The 24,873-nt window shown below is 44.1% G+C and overlaps 1 protein-coding gene across 3 annotated transcripts in view; it reads left to right on the top strand.

The window, feature by feature from the left end:
* Positions 1–24,873, top strand: part of KCNK10 (potassium two pore domain channel subfamily K member 10) — a 108,689-nt gene that overhangs the window by 10,858 nt on the left and 72,958 nt on the right. The window contains exon 1 of one of the 3 annotated variants that reach the window (XM_084884213.1): positions 24,727–24,841. The exons of the other annotated variants lie outside the window; for them this stretch is intronic. Coding sequence (XP_084740339.1) covers positions 24,826–24,841 — 16 coding nt within the window. The 5' untranslated portion in view covers positions 24,727–24,825. Of the gene's footprint in view, positions 1–24,726; positions 24,842–24,873 lie in introns of those variants that run through there. 3 annotated transcript variants of the gene reach the window in all.

Below are 24,873 nucleotides of genomic sequence, written 5' to 3'. Positions count from 1 at the left end.
CACCCCCCTGTTGTCCATGGCCACTGGCTAGGCCCATTTGCATGCACACAAGTCCTTTGGTTGATCTCTACCCCTTACCCCCACCCTCCCCTACTTTTCCTCTGAGGTTTGAGAGTCTGATCGCTGCTTCTCTTTCTCTGGGTCTGTTTTTATTCATCAGTTTATGTTGTTCATTAATTCCTCTATTTTTTGCTGCACTCAGATTCTGTCCTAAAGGACACTGACTGGATGACCAGACAGGGTCAGAGTTGGTTAGGGGCTCAGACTTCATTTCAGAATCTCCCTGAACATGGCACCAGCACCATGTTGGTGACACCCACATGACAGATTTCCTCTGGAGAAAAGATGTTCCCAATCAAACTGCCCAATCTTGAGTCTACCCTGCAATCACTGGGATTGCAGAGGGATGATGATGCTCCCCTGACACCACCAGGAAAGAAGTCTAAACCAAATCATGGCTCAGACAGTCTTCGGAACATCCTTTTTCTTTAAGGAGGTCAAAGGGACCTTCCTCTTTTTGGCTCTCGTCTAAGTGGTACTCTCAGTGGAAGCTACTGTTTTTTTCTACATCAGGTTCATGGCTGTTACCCAGAATGGAGAAACAGAAACCTCATGTTTACTTAAGAACACTTACTTGTGGTTTTCCAAGTGTGAGGTTCATTTTTCCCTCGCAAGTGTCTAAAACTGACCAGTGTGAACTGAAAATGAAGTCTGACTTTCTAATCTTCTTTAACGTTTCCACCACATTCACCCATTTTACCCACTCCGAACCCTCTGCCTCTGGTAACCACCAATCTGTTCTCTATTTCTATGAATTTGGTTGTCTTAGAATCCACATATAAGTGAAATCATATGGTATTTGCCTTTCTCTGTCTGACTTATTTCACTTAGCATAATGCCCTCAGGGTCCATCCATGTTGTTGCAAATGGATTTACCACCACATTCTTTTCATTAGATGAGAGTCCCTAAGTTTAGTTCTCGCTTGGGGAAGGGAGGTGGAGTAGGCTCACTCTGGAAGGGGGGAAAGAACTAGAGCACATTTTAAAATCACCATAAGCATTTCCCCCCTCTTATGGAACATATACAAAGCACGTGGCACTGTGATAAGAACTCTATAGTCATTATCTCCTATACTACTCTTTCTAGGCCAAAGAAGCAAGTGAAATCATTATCCCTGAGCTTAGCAACATGGCCCAAGTTACCTTATAGCTCTATGACTTGAACTTGGGTGTCGGCTAATGCTGTCACTCTCACTTCTAACTTGTACCCTTCCCCTGATAATCCTGAAGAAAATAAACTTGGTTGATTTCATTTAACCCTGCTTTTCCAGTTACTTACAGAGCCATGGTTCATTAAACTCCATTTACCCTTCCAATTGCCCACTGCTCGAGTTGGTATATTAGAAAGACAGGATTTATGTTTAAATATATATATATATATATATATATATATATATATATATATATATATATAGTCTTATAACAGCATACCTTCCATTCAAAGCAGATTATTCAAATACAGGAAGCATCCATTGAGACACCATACTATGTATAGATCTGTAAAGCATTCACCCAAAAATGACCACACGATGTAATCTGTTTCTTCTCACTGTGAATTGAGAAGTTGAGAGTGACGCCTCATGCACCTGAGTCCCCTTTTTTGACAGCCCCCTTCCTTTACATACTCGTGACTGAAAACCCAGCCTCCTTGGATAAAGCCAAAAAGAATAGGACATCCTTCAGGCTGAGCAGCAGAAAGGTCAGGGGTGGATGTCTGCTGTGTGTTTGTAGCAGCCCTCCTGTCTGTGAGGTATGATCTAAGGACAAGTCAGAATGTAGTTAAGATGACAGGGATAGTGTCACCTGGGAGTGATGTCACATACATAAGCAGAAGCCATTGGTAAAGGACTATTGGCCCTCCTTGTCCTATTTCCAGTAAATATATATATATATTTAATCCTCACCTGATGATATGGTATTTATTTTAAAGAGAGAGGTAGGAGAGAGAGAGAGAGAGAGAGAGAGAGAGAGAGAGAGAGAGAGAGAGATACATTGATGTGAGAGAACATCGATGAGTTGCCTTCCATACATGCCCCCCACTAGGGATGGAACCAGCAACCTAAGTTTGTTCCCTGCCTGGGAATCTAACCAACAACCTTTGATATATGGAACGATGCTCAAACCAACTGAGCCACGCAAGCCAGGGCCCAGTAAACATCTTTTTACTACCTTATAGCTTTTGCTTTGCATTCTGAAAGACAAAATGATTTCCCAGATGCATTTGGTAGCTTCAAGGTCCCCATGCTGCCAAACATTGAATGCCTGGCTTATTTCTGAGGCAGTTCATATTCTGCAGATGGTGTTGGAGCTTCGGTGTGTTGGGCAGAGGAAAATACAGTTTTTGTTACTGCCACCACGGGCTTTCTTGACTATGTCACTGTCCAGGCACAAAATGGCAAAGAGAGATGAGCCCCAAGGCACAGGGAGAGTAGGCTGACTGAGGCTGCCTGGGCCAACTCTCATGGCATCTGTAACCATAGTAACCATGGGCTGAAAAATTGTCCAGCTGTGGCTAAGCCATTGTACCCACCTCTGGTTCTGTTGTTTTCCCCTCAATTCCTTTATCCAGAAACTTTCCTCCTTAGTCTGCCCGTTGGCCCCATACAGTGACTGACTTTCAGGGTGGTTTCTACACTGGTGATTGAACTTCCCACTGATTCTTCATTTTCAGTTCTTGGACCTACAACTGATTTCATTATGACCCAGTCTAAGCCATATGCATGTGATTCCTTAGTGTTTCAATTTCTACTATGAAAAATTGAACTTAAGTCATGTAGTGTACATACTTCAGATTTAAATGTAGCTGTGCATAATGATGGTGGCTCATGGCACTCCTTGTTTCAAACAACACTCCTACATTTACGGTCTGGTTTAGATCTCAGAGTTTCAGATGTGTTATAACAGAACAAAGAAAAGCAACGAGGTACAGTAAAGACTCTGGCCAGGAGATCTGGAGTTTGGTATTGGCTGGAGACTGAGGTGTGTCATGGTGACCTGAAGGTGGGGAGGTGGGTGGTGGCCAGATTATGCAGGTAGAGTAGGCATTGTAAAGGAAATTTTTTTTTTTCTGAGAATAGTGGGAAGGCACTGAATGGTTTGAAGCAGGAAAATGATGCAATCAGATTTATATTTTTACAATTATTTATACAACCTAGCCAGCATGTCTCAGAGGTTGAGCATCAACCTATGATCCAGGAGGTCACGGTTCCATTCCTGGTCAGGGTACATGCACAGGTTGTGGGCTCAATCCCCAGTAGGGGATGTGCAGGAAGCAGCAAATCAATGATTCTCTCTCATCATTGATGATTCTATCTCTCTCTCTCCTTCTTCCTTCCTCTTTGAAATCAATAAAAATATATTTCAAAAAATTGATTTATACCACTCATAACATTGTTTCAGCAAATGTTTATGGAGGACTTACTATGTGTCAGGCATTGTGCTGTGGGCAGGACTCATCTGGGGGGTTCAGTTTTCTTATAAGAAATCATAGGAATTTTTAAAAATATTTAGACAGGAAAACAGCTTTTTTTTTTTTATGTCTTTGGTTGCAAACTCCTGGTTGCAAATGGGAGGTGTATCTTAAAGCAATGGGCCACTGCATTTTCAGTTTCTGTTCATTAAAATTACTTTTTCCCTGGCTTTGTTACATGGCCTTCGGTTTTGTGTTAATTTACATATCTGCAGTCAACCAGCAATGAACCAAAAACTATGGTGCACCCATATTTTATTGTACTTCACATGCCTTTTGGAAGCATCCAGCATAATGGGCCTCATAGAAATTGCCGGCATCCCTTCCATACCCTCTGTCACTTTGTTACTGGTGTGTCAGGAGGCACTGTGACATCGGGGTATTTCTTCTTTGACTACAATGGGGCCCCCTGCTAGCTGAGTCCTTGTGGTCTCAGCTCAGAAGCCGGCTCCGAAGCCTGAATTAATGAGAGGCAAAGGTGGGCTGATCCCTTTCTCTGATGCAGTGAGAACCCAGCTTCTATAGCAGCATGAATGCCTGCTCGACAGGCGATGCTCTGCATTCAGACTCAGTCTAAAGACAGGTTGAGCCGACAGCCACAGGGGGTGGGATTAAAGCGTATCAGCCCCTGTCTACAAGTGACCCCCATCACTCTTTCTCATGACTATCAGATTGCCTAACATCCATCCGTTACCCTATTCATCAACCTTTCATTCATCCATGTGGTTATTCCATAAACATTTACTGAGTGAGTGCCCACAGAAATTGAGTTAGGCACTAGACTGAGAAAGATGAAAAGGAAATGAGGTTTTTATGCCCAGAAAAGTGACAGTTAGCCACCCAAACAGGTGCATAAACAAGTATTACCATATACCACGATCAATGCACTGATAGAGACGTGGATTAAAGCATCATCTCCCGAGCACATCTGGTTAAAATGCAAACATATTTCCTCTGGATAACATATGAGCTCTCCATTACCCCTGGGGACAGCCGTGTTAATCAAATTTCTATGAGAGAGCGGGGCCATGAAGGGAAGGAACTCGGGGCCAAAACATATCGATGGGCTGGAATAAAGTGGGAAGGGAAAAGTTGGGCGCATGGAAGACAGTCTTGGGGAGGTGCTGTGTAGGGAGCAGAGCAAGGGCCCTGGCTACCTGTACAGTTGTGTGATAGGGGCAGGTGGGATGGAGGCGAGCAGAGGCAGAGGTTGTGCAATAGAGGAGAAAAGCGCTGACAGCAACCTGTCACTCATGTAAATGTCACCCAGTTTACATTGAACTCACTTCAGAAACTGGAAGGGACTTTGAGACACCTAAACCCTCTGAGGCTTCTCAAAGATCACACTGAAGTCTAGAAAGGTCAAGTGGCTGGCCCCTGCCCAGGTGGCAGAGGAGACAGAGCACATCTTTGAGCCCTTATCTGCTAACCTCCATTATTTGACATCACCTCTCATGATAAAGCTGACAGGTCCTGTCTTTCCCTCCCCCTTCCTTTGGGAAGAATTAACAAAGAGCTATAGCTGTATAGAGCCTGTATTAGCTCTGATATTGTTCTTGTCCTCCATAAGTCTACAAGTATAGATGTGAATATACACTGAGTGGCCAGATTATTATGATCTCTGAATGCATAATCATCTGACCACGGTGTGTGTGTGTGTGTGTGTGTGTGTGTGTGTGTGTGTGTGTGTGTATTAGAGGCCCAGTGTATGAATTGGTGTATGGGTAAGGTTCGGCCAGCCTGGCCAGGGGCGTTGGGGGGACATCATGGGTGGTTGGCCGGCCTGTCTGCTGGGGACAACTTGCATATTAGCCTTTTATTATATAGGATATACACTGAGTGGCCAGATTATTATGTGTTCAGAGATCATAATAATCTGGCCACTCAGTGTATAGTCAGCCTCTTGGAGAAGACATCCATTCACCTACTTAGTGAATATTTTAAAATATATTTTTATTTATTTCAGAATGGAAGGGAGAGAGAGTTAGAAACATCAGTGATGAGAGAAAATCATTGATCAGCTGTTTCCTGAACACCCCCTACTGGGGACTGAGTCCACAACCTGTGCCCTGATCAACCTGTGCATGTGCCCTGATCAGGAACTGAACCATGACCTCCTGACTCATAGGTTGATGCTCAATCACTGAGTCACACTAGCTGGGAATCAGTGAATATTTACTGAGCACCTGCCTTGTGCCCGGCGCTGCCCCATGCCTGGTGACACAAGGATGGACGGACAGTACAGTCCCTGCCTCCTGAAATTTGCCACCTGGCCAGAGCTCAGCTGCTCTCACAGCCACTCAGACCATTTCCTCTACATTTGAGAAATCTCTGTCAGGCACACAAGTAAATGGGTTGAAAAAATGTAATAATGAGGATGAAAATAAGACCATTCTGATGTTATTGCTCTCAAAAAAAAAAGTTTCATTTGATAATTGAATAGGAAAGGAAGGTTGATCCTGATGAATGCAGCAGTATTCTGTCAGAAAATTCAGTGATTTCAAGGCTTTAGAACTGCCTCGATTGTGTTGACATTTTATTAAGAACCTTTGTTAATTAGGACCGTGTGGCTTGTGCACGTATCGCTGGCATGTGACGAGTTTGAGTCTCCCCAGAATTATGTCATGGAAATTAATCTCCGAGGAATTGCAATTGCAGGAGGCCTAAATGGTAGCTACTTAAAAGCCTCTTTCTCTTTCTCTCTCTCTCTCTCTCTCTCTCTCTCTCTCTCTCTCTCTCTCTCTCTCTCTCTCTCTCTGGCAGATGAGAACTTTCTGGTAAATGTGACTTCCAAAGTGTCTAAATTGACACGTCTTCTGAACAGGGGAAATTAGGGTTCCTGTTGGTTATGAGCCTGATAGTCTCTTTGCTACATTTGGGGTACTGGGGCAGACAGGTCAACAGTGACTCCAACATGCCAGCCTGGGTCATGAGGGCTTAAGGAGGCAGCAGGGGTCCACTACCCATCCAGGGAGGGACTGGCTGGAGTAACATCTACCAATCCAGGGAGGACTGGCTGGGATGACTACTAACATCCAGGGAGAGACTGTGAATCCAGGGAGCTGTATTTCCGGGAGTTTGCGGCACTGTGGGGGTAAGAACACACTTTCTCTGCTAGGATTCTCAGCTGAGTGGCTGGGAGAGACCTGTAGGAGCCAGCCATCCAGCAGCTCCCAGAGGTTTCTGCTCTATTGTAAACTGGTCCTAGCCATGAGGGGAACCCTGCCTGGTGGTGCTGACAGCGGTAACAATGGCCATTCTGTGATGGAGATGAAGGGCGTGTAATGAGGAGGCGTGTTTGTCCCCAGCTCTGCCACCCCCATGCTGGTGTTTGTGAACAGGAAAAGCCTAGCACCAGCTGGCTCTTGGTTAAAACTGCACTCTTGGGCAGGGATGTGTGTCTTCCTTGGATGTGCATCAGGGAACTAACTAGTCTCTGATGGTGACACAGCCCATCCCGTGAAGAGCTGGATTCCCCATGTTTTCTAATAACTGCTTCTGTCCTGCTCTTCTCCCTCATGCTAGTCCAGGGAAAGGGCCAATTGCATCATTAAAAAGCAAATGAACTTCCCATCATCTACTAAAGAAGGTAAATAACTAGATATACCTCCCAGGTCCTCTGGCAACACCATTCAACTTTACTTTGACTAAAAACTGGTGGGAATTGGACTTTGCATTAGCTAGCTAGCTGACAGTACATGGAAACCCCAGGATTTAGGAAGGAGGGATGTGCTTGTTTTTGAGATTTCTCATGGAAGTGGCCTCCTTCCTCCTCTTGGTTTATGTGACTTTCAACATCAGCCCAGGATGATGTCATAGATGAGCCCCTCCTTATCCCTTGGCTCTTACCACTCAGGGGAAACTGGCTGACTTCTAAGGGCCAAGTCTTGCCTTTTTTGCCTTTATCTCTGCTGCTCCCATGGCAGGCAGAAAGTGCAGTGGACTTAGTGCACCCCCAGAGCCGCCCTCGACCAATGACCCATGGGAGATGGTGTAAAAACACCCCAATTCCCTCAGCCATGGTAGGAGAACTCAGGAATATGCTCTACGTGAGGTCCCAGTTTCCCCAGGGGGAAAACTTCCATTCTCCCACAGTAGCTAGCTAGATACTCCCCTTTTATTGGTTTTCTTGGCTGCTTTCCAATCCCCTTTCTTTTCTACTCCCCTACGGGTGCTTCTTCGCCTCCCAAACAACTACTGTACTCAAGTCCTTATCTTGGATCAGCTTTTAGGGGAACCCACATTAAGACCTAGTGGTAAAGCTTTCTTCCCTGGCTTCACTGCCTGATTCCCCAGCCAGCTAGCTTCCAGGGAGAGGACAGGGTGTGGTGCCCCAGATGCTGCCCAGGCAGGCTAATGGCTCTCAGGGGATGCCGTCTCCAGCTAAGCAGCAGCTTTCTCCCCAAGACATTTTCAGCACAAATCCTGTGCTGATGAGTAATCCATAAAGCATGAAAAGAGAGGTTAAGGCTTGATGAGACTCATCTCAGCCTCATCAAACTGTTGCTCCCATAATCCTCCTCCTGACAAGATGGCAAAAGGAAGCACAGTTGATTCTTGTTATTTGCGGTAGCTGTATTCTATACAGCGGCTGCGATCACTGAGTTATTGAACACCAACTACTGCTTCTAGGGAAAATACAGAGGTAGGTTCCTGCAGGCCTCTGATCACCACGTTTTCATCAGCTGATCAGTACGCAACCTTGTTTTGTGTGTTTCTGTTTAAAGACACCTTATGTGATATGCACTGTTGATTCATTAACATTGACCCCATGGCCACAGCACACCGTAACTTGAGCATGATGGAACCTACCTGGTACACGTATTTTCTCCATAGGCATCAGAAACACTAGACAGAACTTCAGCACTGTGCTTAGTGCAGTTTAAACAACTAAATGGAAAAAAAAATGTGGTACTAAATAGACACAGTATGAGAGCTGGTGCAAGAAGGCAACACATTGCCATATTCCACCGCACCTGGGAACAGGTGTGTTGAACGACTCAAGCATTTTGTTGCTCTGAAAACGTCTGCAAAAGTACCATCAGGATTGATCTGGGGTTTCAGATGAATTTTAACAATGAGGATTTGCAAATCTAGAATCTGTGAGTAATATGGGGTTTACTTTTTTTTTTTAATCCCATTACATTGGAACTTCATTCCGATTTAAAATGTTTATCAAACAAGTGTGTCAGACTTGGCGATTGATTCTGAGATGATCATTAGATGCTCTCTACTTTTAAGAAATTTCCATTCTGATGGCACAAGGAATTAAAATTATGACATGAGACGGGATGTGTATTGGAGGCAGGAATAATGGCAAGCCAGATCTATCGGGAAGAAACTGCAGCAACCTGATGAAAAATATTGAGATCCTATCAGAGGTCTGGGCTAGAGGGATCACTGGGGGAGTGAGGAAGAAAGGTCTAGGGATCTACTGGCCACCAGCATAGAGGAGTTAATTCTTTCTCTTAAATTATAAGGAAAGCAGTGTCATCCGTGAGGTATGGAATATTGGGGGACATGATTATAGGGAAAGAAGACGAGGATGGGTGAAGGGGAGGTGGGATTGGTGGATAATTCTTCGCTGTGAAAGAACAGAAGCAGGCAGGTCCATTGTCTGTGGATTCCTTTTATTTTGTCCTTGTGTAGCCCCAAGGATAAATAGCTGTATCATGTCTGTGCAGGCTTTTCAACTCTAGAGTCATTTAGGTCACACTGAGAATGGACATGATTGCTCTTGACTTGCACAAGGGTAGCGTGTCTTGGGAAGCTGGTTCACAGTCTCTGTGAAAAGTCATTGGAGTGACTGGTTGTGATCCCCAAAGTAGTCATTTCCCCTGAAATCTCCCCGCACATCGGAACACTTATGGGCAGGATTCCTCTATTCCAATGCCTTGTGTTTCACCTGCAAAGGAACTGACTTCCTATTGGCTGTGAATGCAGTCCTCCCTCTACACAGAGAAAAGTCTGGAGTGAATGCATTCATGCAAAGAGCAGACAAAGGTTTAGCTAGAGCAGGGGCTTACATTCAGAGCAAAGAGAAGAGTGGTCCTCTGATGCTGGTGACACCTGTCACCAGAAGTTTTCCCAGAGGAACTTCTACATTTTGAATCTCCAACATCCATCTATATTTCCTTTCATCTATTTTATATTATATCTATTCTGTAGCCCATAAGGTAAAATGCACTAATTTTTTAATTTTTTTAAATTGACAGAGAGAGAGAGAGAGAGAGAGAGAGAGAGAGAGAGAGAGAGAGAGAGAAGGGAAGGGAAGGGAAGGGAAGGGAAGGGAAGGGAAGGGAAGGGAAGGGAAGGGAAGAGAAGAGAAGAGAAGAGAAGAGAAGAGAAGAGAAGAGAAGAGAAGAGAAGAGAAGAGAAGAGAAGAGAAGAGAAGAGAAAAACATCCATTGGCTGCCTCCTGCACTCACCCTGTTGGGGATTGAACCCACAGCCTGGGTATACACCCTGACTTGGAATCAAACTTGTGACCCTTCCATGTACAGGACAATGCTCTAACCAACTGAGCCACACAGGCCAGAGAGAAATGCATTAATTTTAATGGCAATGAATAGGGCAAAGCAACTCTTGGGAGCTGCTCTGGCAGGAAGCAAATGCTAAATTCTCCTAACGGGAGCATCTTTGACCACTGTGACTCACTCACCTTCATCCCCATCACCGGGCAGGGATTGGCTGGGTGCCAGACAATCTATAGCCAATTTAGTGGTACAAGAGAAAGAAGAAGGCACTCCTAAAGGGATCTGTCTGCCAGTTATCAAAGATGCAATGCTGTGTCCTAGCTGATAGAAACCCAAAGTGTACCCTGAAGAAGCTGCCAGACGGATATGAATAGACACCTTATGTTTTATGGCCCCAGCTACCACACATTTAACAATAGTGTCTACCTTCAAACAGGCCATTCAATAGACACTAGACTTTTGAATCCATTAGGTCTCTCTTTTGCTAAGGACGCAACCAACTGTTCAGAGTGAAGTTTATTTTACAAATGAATTCAAGTGGAAGGTTTGGTGAAATGACGTGTCTAAGTTTTAACATGATTTGCCTGTTGCATCACATTTTCTTTTTAAATAACAGAACCTCCTAATGCGGCTGTTAGGAAGTGCATTCATTCATGCATACATTTATCCATTTAACAAATATTCATTTACCGCCTGCCAGGCTCTGTGCAGTACTCTTGAAAACAAGAATAAGAGCCATGCTTTGTGCTTTTTAATGTTCCTCCAAGAAAAACTGTTCTGTTGCACCGCATTAATTCTAAGATGCATCATTTTCATTATATAATATTTCTGAAATCAGACTGTGTCTCACTACCAATGGTATATAATCACTCAATTGGCATCATTAATTAATCAGAAGTACCAAAAAATGATGATGTATTTTGTACCTGATGATATGCTAGATTTGATAGGAGATATTTGCACAACCAATATATGACCCCATTTGGGGTTTAGGACTAATGTTAGGCCTCTAGTTTTAGGCATTGTAGTTGGTCCAGGGATGTCAGAATTTGGGTGTCAGGATGTCCAGGTTAGGAAAAAGTCAGAAGGTGCTAGAGAGTCAGTGGTTCAAGCTGCACAGGAGAGAAAGTCTCCATGCCTGGCAACTCTGCCTCTTCGCTCCCTCTTTGGGCTGCCACATAAATTCACTGTGGTCAGAGTCTTCCAGTCATCAGAATGGAGCTGGAGGAATGAGAAATGGCACTCAGGGCTGCAGCGTGGGAGATGGAAGGCTAGAGTCTGTGCATAAAGTGAAAAGTGAAGTCACAATGATGATAGCGACATTCCTTTATCGCGTGCACTATTATTACTCATTTCAAATATACCATTATCTTTAGCTCACCAAGGTAACATTGACAAATAAACTGCAATGTACTTAAAGTGACTAATGTGATGATTTGATATACGGACACATTACAAGAGGACACCCCCCCCCCATTGAGTTAATTAACACATCCATCTCCTCACATAGTTGCCCTTTTATGTGAGAACACCAAAGTTCAACTCTCTTAGTAAATTCCAATGATATCAACTCTAGTCACCATTTAGTCATTAGGTCCTCAGACCTTAGCCATCATATAGCTGTAAGTGTGTACCTTTTGAACAGATTCTCCCTGTTCCCTCCATTCCCCAGCCCCTGGCAGCCAACATTCTACTCCCTTTCTGTGGGTTCAACTCTTTTTCTTTCTTTTCTTTTTTAGATTCTATATATCATGAAGTTTCTGTCTTGCCCTGTCTGACTTATTTCACTTAGCATAATGTTCTCCAGGTTCATCCATGTTGTTGCAAATGGTAGGATATCCTTCTCTTTCAAGGTTGAATAATATTCCAGTGTGTGTGTGTGTGTGTGTGTGTGTGTGTGTGTGTGTGTAACATTTTTTAACCCATCCGTTGATGGACACGTAAGTTGGTTCCACACTTTGGCTATTGTGAATAATGCTACAATGAACATGGGAGTCCAGATATCTCATCAGGATACTGGCTTCATTTCCTTTGGATATACACCCAAAGGTGGGATTACTGAATCATATGGAAATTCTATTATCACTTTCTTGTGAAATCTTCATACTGTTTTCCATAGTGCCTGTACCAATGGACATTCCTTCCAACAGCGCACCAGGCTTCCCTTTTCTCAACGTCTTCTATAGCATCTGCTATCTCTTGTCTTTTTTATAATAGCCATCCTAACAGGGAGAGGTGCTATAACAAGCCTGTAAGATAGGTATTTATAGGATGCCAGTATTATCCTGGTTTTGTGTGTGGAATTGGGGCTCAGAGAGGGTAAGTGGTCCTTGCACCAGGATGCAGGCTTTGGATTATGGAGCATCAAAGTCCACTCCACTTCCAACATGCTGCACACATCTAAAGTATCAGATCAGCCTGAGCTTGTTTGGCTTAGTGGATAGAGCATCTGGGTCCCAGGTTTGATTCTGGCCAAAGGCATATATCTCAGTTACAGGCTGCTCCTTGGCCCAGGCCCTGGTCAAGGCATATGCAGGAGGCAACCAATCGATGTGTTTCTCTCACATTGATATTTCTCTCTTCCACCCTCTCTAAAAACCAATGGAAAAATATCCCCATGCGAGGGTTAAAAAAAAGTCACAGATCATGCAGTGACCCTATGTCCAATCATGAGAGGTCTCAGAGAAGTTCATGGACAAGTACATATAGTAGCATCAGAATCCAAAATTAGGGCCACTGAGCAGAAGTCCACCAATGTCTTGAGTAACTTCCCTGTGTGCTATGACACAGGTACATGGAATGGACCAGATTGGGAGGGGGTGAGTGCCCAGAAGGCCCAGGGAAGTACCTGGTAGCCAGGTGAGTTAAGTGCTGAGGTTCAAAAATTTACACTTTACTTCAACCAGACTCCCAAAGAGTGGACGTGCTCTTGTAGCTAGGATTCCAGAACTCAGTGATGAGTGTTTTAATAATGCTCATGATCCCAAGAGGAGCTTGCTGTAGAGATGAGTTTACAGTCCATAGCTGAAAACTGATGAATAATTTTAATTTGGTTCTAATATTTGTAATGATGCCCTCAATAGATTTCTTTTAGATTTTGATCCTTTGCAGATTTCAAGGAAATTTAAAATGTCTTGGTTCATTATTTTAAATCACTATTTTATTTTACTTAAAGTTATCAAATAGCTAACAAGAATTTTATAAATTATAAGAAAGAGTCCAAGCTTTCAAACACCAAAAGTAGCCTTAGTTGGTTTTGCTCAGTGGATAGAGTGTCAGCCTGCAGACTGAAGGGTCCCAGGTTCAATTCCAGTTAAGTGAACATGCCCTGTTTGCAGGTTTGATCCCCAGTAGGGGGCATGCAGGACTCAGCCAATCAATAATACCCTCTCATAATTGATGTTTCTCTCTCCTTCTCCTTCCCTCTCTGAAATTAATAAAAGTATATTTTTTAAAAACACACACCAAAAGTAGCTATTCAACCCTAAGAACTAGGAAGAATTCTAAGTTGTTCACCTAACAACTAGTTTATTCTTACAAAGGTGACATTATTATATTAATTTAGAAGAACCACCTCCAATGAATGGTCAGAAAAGTTGTCTTTCTAATGATACAACACAACCAATGTCACCCTTGTCACCACTGTTTGTCATCAATAAACATTTGTTGAGTACCTATCTACTCATTGCCTTGTGCAGCGTGTCCCACAAAGAGACTCATTCCCTGTCTTTTAGAGTTTCCAACATAAGAACAAACATATGGGGAAATACATATAAGAAATATATTGGAAAGAATTAGATTATTCTGAATGCACAGTGAGAGATGTATAACCTAACCACTGGCCATAGGTGACTGTGGTTAAGTGTTTTCTAAAGGTTGAAAGCAATATAATAATGCACCAAGAGGGGAAGGTTGGAATTGTATCCTTGAAGTTGCGTGTTAAATTCGGTGGAGAAAGAGAAAGCTGGTATTTTCAGGTTGGGAATTGATCCTAATGGCAACACTGCTGCTGAAACTGGTGACCTGAAGACCCATCAGAGCTTCGTGTCAGCCTTTGCAGTGTAAGGCCATTTGTGTCCAAGGATTAATTGAGACTTGAGCTTCTGGGCATAAGCGTGGGCACTGAATCAGCCAGTGTATCTGTTAGGATGGTTTCTACTACAAGTGACAGAGAGCCCAGCCCAAGTGGGATCCAGCCCATTCTAGGACTCAAGACTAAATACATCAAGGACCGAGTATTTTTTTTCATTTTTTCCTTTATTTTTATTTTTGCTTTTTGAATTGTTTTATTTTTCAATTACAGACACCATTCAGCATTATATTAGTTTCAGGTGTACCTCATAGTGGTTAGACATTTAGATAACTTATGAAACCATCCCTCCGATAAGTCTAACACCCACCTGACACCATATATCATTATTACAATTCATTTCTTCTTTTGAATCCTCACCCAAGGATATTTCCCCCCATTTATTTTTAGAGAGAGTGGAAAAGAGGAAGGGAGAAAGAGAAAAGGAGAAAGAAACATCAATGTGAGAAATACAATTGGTTGACCTGGCAAGGATTAAACCTGAGACCTAGGTATGTGCCCTTGACTGGGAATCAAATCTGAGACCCTTCAGTGCACAGGTCAACATTGTAACCACTGAGCAGTATGACCCAGGGCCAATTCTTCATTTCTTGATTCTTCTCTGCATTGTTCTGTTGTAGGCATGTTCCTTCCTGGTAGTTCTAAAATGCTGCCAATAGTTCCAGGGTTTCATCCTTCCAGATTCACAGACTGTAGGGAAAATAAAGCTAAATTTTCTAAGGCTCAAACAAAAGTCTTGCAGTTCAGTTGTCTTAGTCTTGATTGGCCAGTCTAAGGTCAGATACTCATCTTTTATTTAATCATGGCGGGGAGTGGGATCCAACGTGCTGATTGGCTTAGTTTGGGTAATGTGCTTCATCCTGGAGCTCTGGAGTGAAGGTAATTATAAGGAATGGGAATGGAGCTGAGAGTGGTTTCCTAAACAAAATCAGGGTACTGTTGCTGCAACATGGCTCGTCATTGATGCTGAGCAAATGGAAGGGGTAGAGAGGCAGGGCAGGTGAAAATGGAAGAGGGGATACTATTTGGGCGATTTTTGAAGTCTAGTAAAGAACTCATTGTGGTTTGGATAAAGAAAGTGACATTGAGATGGAGCGGGGTTGACAGATTTAACTTATATTTTGTAAATGGAATCCACAGGGTTTGCTGATGCTATACCTGCCAAAGGTGATTAAAAAAAGGCAGTGACTTAGAAATGACTCCTATGTTTGTGAATGGAACAACTTGGAAGAACAGTGGTATCAGTTTTTTGAGATAGGAAAACTAAAGGGTTTTACTTTGATTTTATTGTATTATTATTTTAGTCAACCTTGCTATTCTGTCTTGATGGGAACTTGCAAAGCCTGTCAGGTATCTGAGTGGAAATTTCAACTTCTACCTTCATACTTGTTCTGTTAGGCCAACTTTGGATGATTTCCCAGGAATCTCCCACAGCATTTCAGGGTACTTTTAAAACACAATAAAAATAGAATAGAAATGAAAATAATTATTTTAAGGTCTTCAAAAGTCCATTGCAATCTAAATCCAAATGACCTCTCATCGGATTCAAAGCTCTCCTTCCTCAGTAGGTCAGGCGGGACCTGAGATGATGCAGACCAGCAGGGGGAAGGGAAGCCCATTTGTTCTTTCTCTCCTTGTTCAAATTCCTTCCCTAATTGCTTTGTGGCTTCTGGTTCTTCCAGAGGCAGGTGGCAGGCAGAGGTGACAAGGCAATGTTTTACGTAGCTGTAGCGGATTCCCTCTGTGGGTCTCTCCATCACGTCTAGTATAATGTAGATTAAAACCTGTTTGTGTTCCTATTGTTGTATAACAAACTATCTAAAATTACTGGTGGGAAACAAGCATTTTATTGTGCTCATAGATTCTGTGGTTTAGGACTTTAGGCAGGACTCAGCAAGGGTGTCTGGGGTTGTACCTGGAAAGATGTGAAGACTACAAATGTTGATGGGATGGAGAGTTGGAGAGCTAGAATCAGCTCGAGACATCTTTGTTCCTGTGATTGTCATCTGAGATCTTAGCTTGGCTGTTGGCTGAAACACCTACATATGAACTCTCCATGGGATCTCATGGCTTAATTTGGGCTTTCTCAGAGCATGACAGCTGGATTCCAAGAATGAATGTCTCAAAAGAGCCAGGACTTTTATGAAAGCTTGGAGGTCACATAATGTCACTACTGCCTTAATCACAGTCTGTCCAGATTCAATGAGACGGAGCACAGATATCACCTTCTTATGGGAGGAATAGCAGTTACATAGAGAGAAGAGGTTATGGCCAGTTTGGGAAACATGTAGTCTACCATGAAGCTTAATCAGGAGACCTTTTATGAGACTAATTGGCTTAAAGGACTCAATTACTTCTAAATTTTGAACATGTCCTGACATCAGGGTCTCTTTTATTTGTTAAAGGACTTGACTGTTCTTGACCTAGCTTGTATTAGAGTTCAAAGGTTGACCCATTAGAACTGGTAAGCACTCATTCATTTAAGAAACACTGATGCAATACTTACTCTGTGCAAGACCTGTGCTAATAGCTGTGGGGGGGAAATGAGATACCACAAGAAGTCAACAAGCTCTAAGGAAGACCAGTACAGTTGATTTTCAATTAACTACACTCTAGAGAGGAAGAAGGACATTGACATCCCTAATTATAATTACAATAAAAGTACTCTACACAAAACACAAGGTGAGTTTAATGGAAATTTACTCAGTTAGAATTGTACTCCATGTTCAGAAATATATTTCTTATTCTATAGTTTTATCAAATTAATTATTATTATAACTGGCAATTATTAAGTACTTACTATAACCATTCAATATACTAATGTTACAAGTATGATATCATTTAATTTTCAGTGTAATCCAATGAAGTGGGTTACTGTGTCAATTTTATAGAGAAGGGAGAGATTAATAGAGAGGTTAAGTGAGCCAGGGTAGCATTTGTACCTGGGTCTTCTGCCCTCCTAGTGTATGTGTGCAAAGCTAGAACAAGACTCCAAGTTCTGGATTTTCTCTTTGGTGTTGTTTTCTACAGACTCCTGCTTCCTAATAGTGTTCAATGAATCATCGAGATCCTAAGGGGGTCTTGGGACCCAGTACAAAGATTAAGAGGGAGGCAAAGCTCATAGGATTCTGGACTCAGACTCTAAATTCCAGCAAAACTTCTCAATAGCCTTTGAGATATGTTACATTATATACATTATACTGTATTTGATCATCTCTCTCTTCTTACCTCAACTTCCACCAACGCCCATTGCAATTCTGTTCTTTGGGTGAGGGGCTTCTCCAGGTACCACCCCAAGGCTTGGCCTTGGCCCTGAGCATTCCAAAGCCCATATGACCTTGGAAGGTTGGCCACTTGAAAGCTGCATGGCCTTCGTGCGGTCCATGAGGATGTGTTTGAGATTGTCTTCATTACACAGCCAGATGTTACTGGTGATGGCTGTGGTGATCTGGCCTCTGGATTCCCATAACTGATAGCCAGCTGAGCTCCCTCATTATTCAGCAGCAGAATGGTATGGACACCTGCAATGTCAGCCTGGCTTAGCACCTAGTCAGAGCTTGGGGACACAGCACCCCTGGAGCTCCTGCACCTTTTACACCCAGATCCCCAAGTTTTCTTCTGCTGGACTTTGCCTGTGGCTTCACTGGGCATAAAGATTTGGTAGTCATCAACAAGTGGGTGGGATTTAAAACCATGGCCTAGAAGAGGTCACTCAGAGACAGAATATAAGTCCAATATTTATTAATTTTTAGGATGAGGACTCCACAGAGGGAATTTAGGCACATCCAGAGAGAATGGAGGAACATCTTGAAAGTTCGGTATCATAGAAGTGTCAAGAGTGGGGGAGCATTTTAAGCAGGAGCAAGGCCTTCTGTGTGAAGTGCTGCTGAGTGGCCAAGTCAAACGTGACCATGATGGTGTCCTCTGCACTTGACAATGGGAGAGAGTAGAGATCCTTCGAGAAGCAGTTGGGTGGCCTCAACCAGTGTAGTCCTTCCTACATTTTGGCTGGTTGTGTCGAGTGGTTGGTGGCTGTGCTTCTTCTGTCTACCTGGTTTTGGGTTGCCAGATAAAACACAAGACAAACAATTAAATGTGAAGTTTGGGGGTACAGGGAAATGTAAGTATGTCCCAAATATTGCATGGGACATAGTTATCTTAAAAAATGGTTGTTGTTGTTGTTGTTGTTGTTGTTGTTGTTGTTTAAATATGAAATTCAAATTTAACTGGCTGTCCTTTTTTCTTTTTTCTGAGTCTGGCAACCCACATTTCATTGTACACTTTGAAAATGGTAGAAATCATGGATTTTGTATTGTGTGAACTTTAGCACACTCACAAATCTCACAACTCTACCCTAACTAGACTGTCACATAGGCGACCACATGCTCTGCTTCTGGGTTGAGCCATTAGGGCCAGTAAGGAAGCCAACCTCAAGGGATGTTATTTCTGGGAATCACTAATGCTTCTATTCAGGTCCCCTAGGGCACCACACAAGAGTGTGAAGCACATAGTAGGCACTTATCAAAAGCTAGTTTAATGGAAAATTAGTGATACTTTCATGAAAAGGAGTTCCTCAGTACCTGTGACACACTACTTAGAGGACTCAATGGGCCTCAGGTGAAAGTTCTCAGGAAATTAAGTCATGTAGCACTGGTGGCTGTGCTGGGGGCACGGAGTACTTACTCCAGGACATACCTATTTTAGCCCTGTGGCTCTGGAGCAAATGGCTTTGCTGAATTCTGGATATCCGAGTTATAGCTTAAATGCAGCTGGCTTCAGAGAGGCCATTAAAAATCTTTGAAAGGCAGGGAACTCTTGGAAATGCCAACGAATTCCGAGACAGCCAGTCAGAGTCATTTGCTAGTTTAATCGGCTACAGCAATTTCTCTGCCTTACTTTGCCATAGCCACAAGACTATTTCCAATGACCCCTTTAAAGGCAATTCAAAGCAATTAATTGAATCTGAAAGGTAGGACAAATTACATACCAGCTAGGACTTCCTATGAAGATAATATTCCTTGGTTAAAACGTGAGAAACCCAAAGGTTAGATTTAATTATCTATGAAAATGGTTTTGTTCTTTTGTGGTTTTTTTCCTGGAGCTTTGCTATTTACAAGAAGCTTGAATCCACAGTTAATGTTCGTTTGCATGGCAAGCTGAATGCCATATTTGCTTTCTACACTGATTGATTGAGCCCTACTGTGTGCCAGTATTCAATATCTAATTTGTGTTTTGAGCAAATTAGATTTTCAAATAATGCCCCATAGTTCTTATAACTGGGCAGTTCCTTGAAAGGAATTCTGCTTATGGTGGCTGCTTAATTGTGACTACCCATCACATAGTGAGTTTACCCAAGTAACAGATTTGGGTCTGAGGCTGATCGTGTGGAAGAGGGATTTAAGCCTTGAAAATGAATGACAGTATACTCTTGCTTTATGCACTGTTTCTTGGTGAGCAGCTTAAGCACAGCAGTTTGGCAGTATCCATGGATCCATATAAGGAGCTATCTACTTTCTGAGATTTTGGAGGCATGCTTAGATCCTTGAGTGCTGGGTCTTTTCTGAAGGCATCAACCCCCCACCCCCATCCCACCCAATTCACCCAACTTTCAGTTCCTGGACAGTGGGTGTGCTGCTCCATCACTTTTGTGTCCCCTGGTGCCTGAAGCACAATAGATATTTGATGGACACTTGTCGAATCCATTCTGTGAACGTTTATTGAGCTTCTCTTGTAGGCTATACACTGGGTTTGGGACAAAGGGACCATGTTCAAGGGGCATGCAGAAGAATTGACCTTCTAGCTGTAGGAATTACTAGTGAGAAAGGACTGTAGCTATTTGGAGGGTAGGGTGAGGTTGTTTAGCCAGGTCTAGCCTACATTCAGCAGCTCTCTGGCATGAACAATTCCCCTGCAGCTCCCCTGGCAGCACTGACTCTTGCCTTCATCCCATCCCCCAGACCCAGGTGTCACTTGAAATACACGGAGCTGGTTTATGGAAGTGTTCCTTCCTGCCTTTTGACATTCAACATTCACTTCCCCAATTTTTCAGTAAGTCTCTTGATTCCTTGAAGACGTCACTCATTAAAACTATTGATAATGGTTTAAAAGCACTTCTCAGTCTTCAGAGAAATGGGCTGGTCCTTTTTCTGCAGCATTCTCTTCCCAGCCTCCAGAGGAACAATGTAGGCATTCTTTTCCCTGTTCGGTTCAGCGCTCACCGCACTCGCTGCCAGCCAGGGAGCTGCATTTGCAGGAAATTGGAAATGCTGATGTCAGCAGCCGTGATGCTGCATTAGAGGAGCCACCTTGGAGGGAATGATCCTGGAGGGCGATGCTAAAAGGCAGAGCTGTTTTCTAGGATATTCTGTACACACTGTTTTCTTTCTTAGATGGATCTCATTTTTTTTTTTTTTTTGCAACTTAGTAGGCACAGCAAAGGAAGACCACCTAAAATAACATGTTTTCCCCCAACTGAGTTTTTTTTTGTAGGAGGTTTGGATGGCTATGAAATGGCCCAGCAGTACTGAGCAATGAAGCCACTGATACTGCTTGCTGAGCAGCATGCACTGGGGCATTGAGACTCGATCTCAGTGGCCCCAGGAGAAGGACTAAGCAAGGGTACACCTCATTCTATACCAACAGTTTGTTCTTAAAACAATAGAGCTATAAGCCAAAGCCCATTTGATATGCACACAGAAATATCTGTTTAAACCAGTTCTGCAGAAAATTCTTGTGCAAAGTAAATATATAGTTTGCAGAGGGATTTCCGCATATGATTTCAGGTTTGCTTATAGTAGACTCCACCTTAATATCTTCATGGCGTGTCCTGACTGCTGGCTCTGAGCAGGGACACAGGGCAGGCTTACAGCGTGGCATCCAGGGCAGTTGAGTAAGAACTGGATGAGGATTAACAGCAATCCCCCTGGTTGTTGGATTTCTCTGCTGCAGCCAGGATGAGACCCTGAGCAGAAAGAAAGAATAACAGTTTCCAGGAAAGGACAAAGGAAGTTGAGTCTGTTAGCTGGAGAGTGAAGTGTTGAGCACGGAATCTGAGCCGGGTGGGGAAGGAAGAAAGGGATTGACGTGCTGAGGGCAGGACAGAGGGCAAGTAACTGAGGGTGAGAGCAGGAAGGAGAGGATGCTCAAGTCAAAGTGTTCTCCTTAGTGGGGCAGGTCCGAGGCGGGGCCGTTTCTTGCAGTTTTGTGGCCACTGGAAGAGGAGGTGGTTGCAGTGGATGCTGGCAGTGTTCCCAGCTCTCGCTGATGGTTTTCCTGGACCTGGGCACCCACCTCCAGAGTCTGTGAGCTTCCCTGAAGTGCCTCCCTCCAGCCTTGCAGTTCCTGGGTCTGCTAGCAACTCTTCCATGATGGTCCTGGTGATTAAATTCCCAGGGGGTCATTTGAAGTGACTGACTGGATAAAAAGATGAATGTTTAGCCCCCTTACTTCAAGGTGGGGTGAACTCAGAGACATAATATGTGCTGCAGGGCTCCTCAAGAGCTCAGGCAGAGATGGGGCCTCACCTGGAATCACACCCTTGCATGGTTCCTGCCCTGTACTACCCTGTGTTCCCACTCCCTCCTGGCCTTCTCCCAGAAGCACTTCCTAGATAAATAGCTTGCAAACCCATGCTGATTTCAGGATCTATCCACAGGTCTACTTAGGAATCTGATTTAAGACACTAGCTGAAGTGGAATGAAGATGCTGATAATGGTGATGAAATCAAGGCAATGGGAGTGCAGGTGTTGGATTGTCCGTGGGGCAATCACCCAGAAGGAAAGCAGGATCTGGATAGAAGGCTTCAGCGATTCTAAGAGAGAAGCGGGGTCTCCACCAGCAGCCTCGAGGGAAAGGGGGAAGTGGAAGAGCCAGAGGGCTTGGGTCTCAAAAGAACAAGGAGTTTGACACAGAGTGTAGACTGTTTCCTGGAACAGATGGTCCTGGAGTTGGGGGTCAGGGAGACTGAACAACCTCTACCTGAATGCCACACGCAGAGGACAGTGCCCTCAGGGGAAGTCCAGATGACAGGGAACAAAGTGGAGGAAGGCTCCTCGAAAAGGCAGAGGAAGTAGGGGTGCTCTTTGGTAACTGGGGGTCCTGAGATGTTTTGAAAAGGCTTGGGATGGGGAGAAAAGTTGCATCAGAGCAGAGGAAGCAGAGAGTGGAAGAGGGATCAAGGCTATGGGAAAGGAGATGAGTCCACAGGGAGCTTACATTCCGTGGCTTCACTGGCCTCACATTTCTTTAAAACATTGGTTCCTCTGGTTTCCTGGTGGATGGCAGCCTGGCAGCCTGGGCACAGTGTGGAGGTTGGTACTGTACACTGCACATAGTTGGCACGTACCAGCTGAGTAAGCATGACACAGCAATTTCTAATTGCCTTCACCTTTCACTTCTATATATTTTATGCTCTGATAAATATGGAACTTTTAGAAAACCTTGAAACTTACTGCAGTACCTCTAGCTACTCTCACCATCATTAGGAGGGATGCAATAAACAGAGCTCCTATGGTTAAGGAATCAGACAATAGCCAAGCTTATGGACTTAATCATAGGAGCTGTCTCCCTAAGGGGATAACACATTTTTCAGTTTTGCTTTCTACTGTGGATCTTTTCAAAGAATTGGTTAGCTTGGTTCGACCATGCATGCATTTGTGACTGCTGATATTGATGGGAGTTTGTTGTGGATGGAGGAAAGCATGGGGAGGCTGAGGTAGGGCTGAAGAAGCAAGCCTGGCCCTGAGTACATGGTATATGGGCAGCCATGTGCAGAGCCATGGGAGTAACTGTGAGGTTGAGGCAGGTGCGAGATTGGGATTTTAGAAGGATCACCTGTTCCAGCCTGCTTCTGGGGCATGCTCTGTGTGGAGCCCAGCGAGGAGAGGTAACTGCTTTAGCAAGACCTGGGAAAGGCAAACCTCTCCCTGGAAGGAATGGGCCCTGATAGAAGGATGTGTTGCACTTGGCTCCAGGGTAAAGGAGATCTATTTGGGAGCTGCAGTTGCTTATATTAATTTTAATCCGAAAGAAATGGGTGGGTGGGGGGGGCGCGGGAATGTCTTTCCTTTTAATGTTCTGGTTAATTTAAATTGTGGAGGAAAAATTTTAGGGCAAGAGACAAAATATGGTGTTCATGTAGCTTTGGGGACAAGGCAAAAGAACCCCAGCTGTGTCTGTGCACCTGTAGGCCTTGACCATGGAGTCAGGACAAATAGATCTGAGGCCTGTTGGGAGAACCACGAGGTAGGCAGCCCTGGATCCCAAAAGATGAGCAGTCCAGTGGGAAACACCAGGGCTGTTCTGACCAGCTCAGCATGCATCAGGACTAAGTCTGGTTCTGGGCTATTTGTGTAACTGGGGGTCCTAAGACCCCCAGTTTTAAAACATGCGGCTGGGTGAGGGTCCCTTTCGTTGTAGTCCTAACGGCATCCCACCTGGTTCAGGTGTTACCTTCAATATCCAGCAATTCTGGAACAGACTTTCTTTTGAAGAGAGCTTCCTGGCAGCTAGGGAGAGAAAATGGTCCATGAGATCGCCATTAATCATGCTGTGTGCCAGCAATCTCCCAGGCCAGGCTTTGTGAACGATACTGTAAATAGGGAGGTGGTATAAGAGCTGCCCTCCCTGATGCCCAGGATACCACATCCTGCTTCTCCTGTGTGCATTTCTCCCCTCTGCTGTTCCTTGAATGCTGCTCCTTTGAGCACCATCTTTTTGTATCTTCTCATTCTCCATCTCCCTCTGGACCAATTCACCCAGCTCTGTGGTTTCCATTCCACTTCTAATCTTGTGGCTCTCAAACCCAGGCTCCAGCTAGATTGACCCCCCACCCCCACCCTGAGTCCCAGTCCCTTATGCCTAATGTCTGCTGGATATCTCCACCTGGGTGCGCTCCAGAAGCTGCAGACCTAAGTCTCCTGTCTCTTCTGTCTTGGAGAACACCATGCTCTTCCAAGCCAGGTGCCCAGACCCTGCCTTCAGTACACTTCTCATGGAGGCTTTCCAGCCCTTGTCTCTGACCTCTCCTCACCTCTTCTGCTACTGCCTAAGTTGAGGCCCAAATCCTAAGATCCTCATTCTCTGGGCCCTTGTGCTGGTGAAGGACTCTGACTGTGTACCAAGCATAAATACAAGAGATTTGGGGGAGGTCAAGAGAAACCATTTGCTTATTAGTCCTAAGAAGAAAGTCCCTGGTCCTTTGAGCCCCAGATGAACTAGCAACCTTTGTACTCTCCCCAGGGTGGGTGGATGTGCCCCCCAGGGGTATGGTGCAAGGAGGGAGCAGGGCTTCAGCCTTTGGGGTCCTCAACTCCAAATCATGCCATTTGGTACTGGTCAGAAGGACCCCAGGAAAGCGGACTGGAGGGGAATTCTGCCTGGTTGGCCTGGGAAAGTGACTCATCGAGGCTGATTCATGCCCTTTAATAGATTTTTTTCCAACCTAAGGAATATTTGTATCCATGGGTAAAACATAATCTTCTAGCCCTTTGTGAAGAGAACAAGAAAGCTCAGAGTGTTTGGAGCACCGGGAAGTGAATTACTTCTCTGTCTCCTTTCTGGTCCTCCCTAGCAATTGACAATGGAACCGTGAAGAGCTCCACTTGGACTATTGACTTTCTGAGAACTTGACACCTTGGCTCAGCATATCTGTCTGTGGAATAAAAAAAAAAAATCAAACACAATAGTACCAGAATGCTCATATCTTCAGACTCAGAGCCCTCTGCAGTTACATGTTCTTTGGAGCAGGTGTGTGAACTTGATATCCTAAATGCCAGTTC

This window comes from Pipistrellus hanaki (assembly GCF_964339955.1).
Source record: "Pipistrellus hanaki genome assembly, chromosome: 1".
NCBI lineage: Eukaryota > Metazoa > Chordata > Mammalia > Chiroptera > Vespertilionidae > Pipistrellus > Pipistrellus hanaki.
This window is presented reverse-complemented; position numbering and strand designations above follow the sequence as displayed.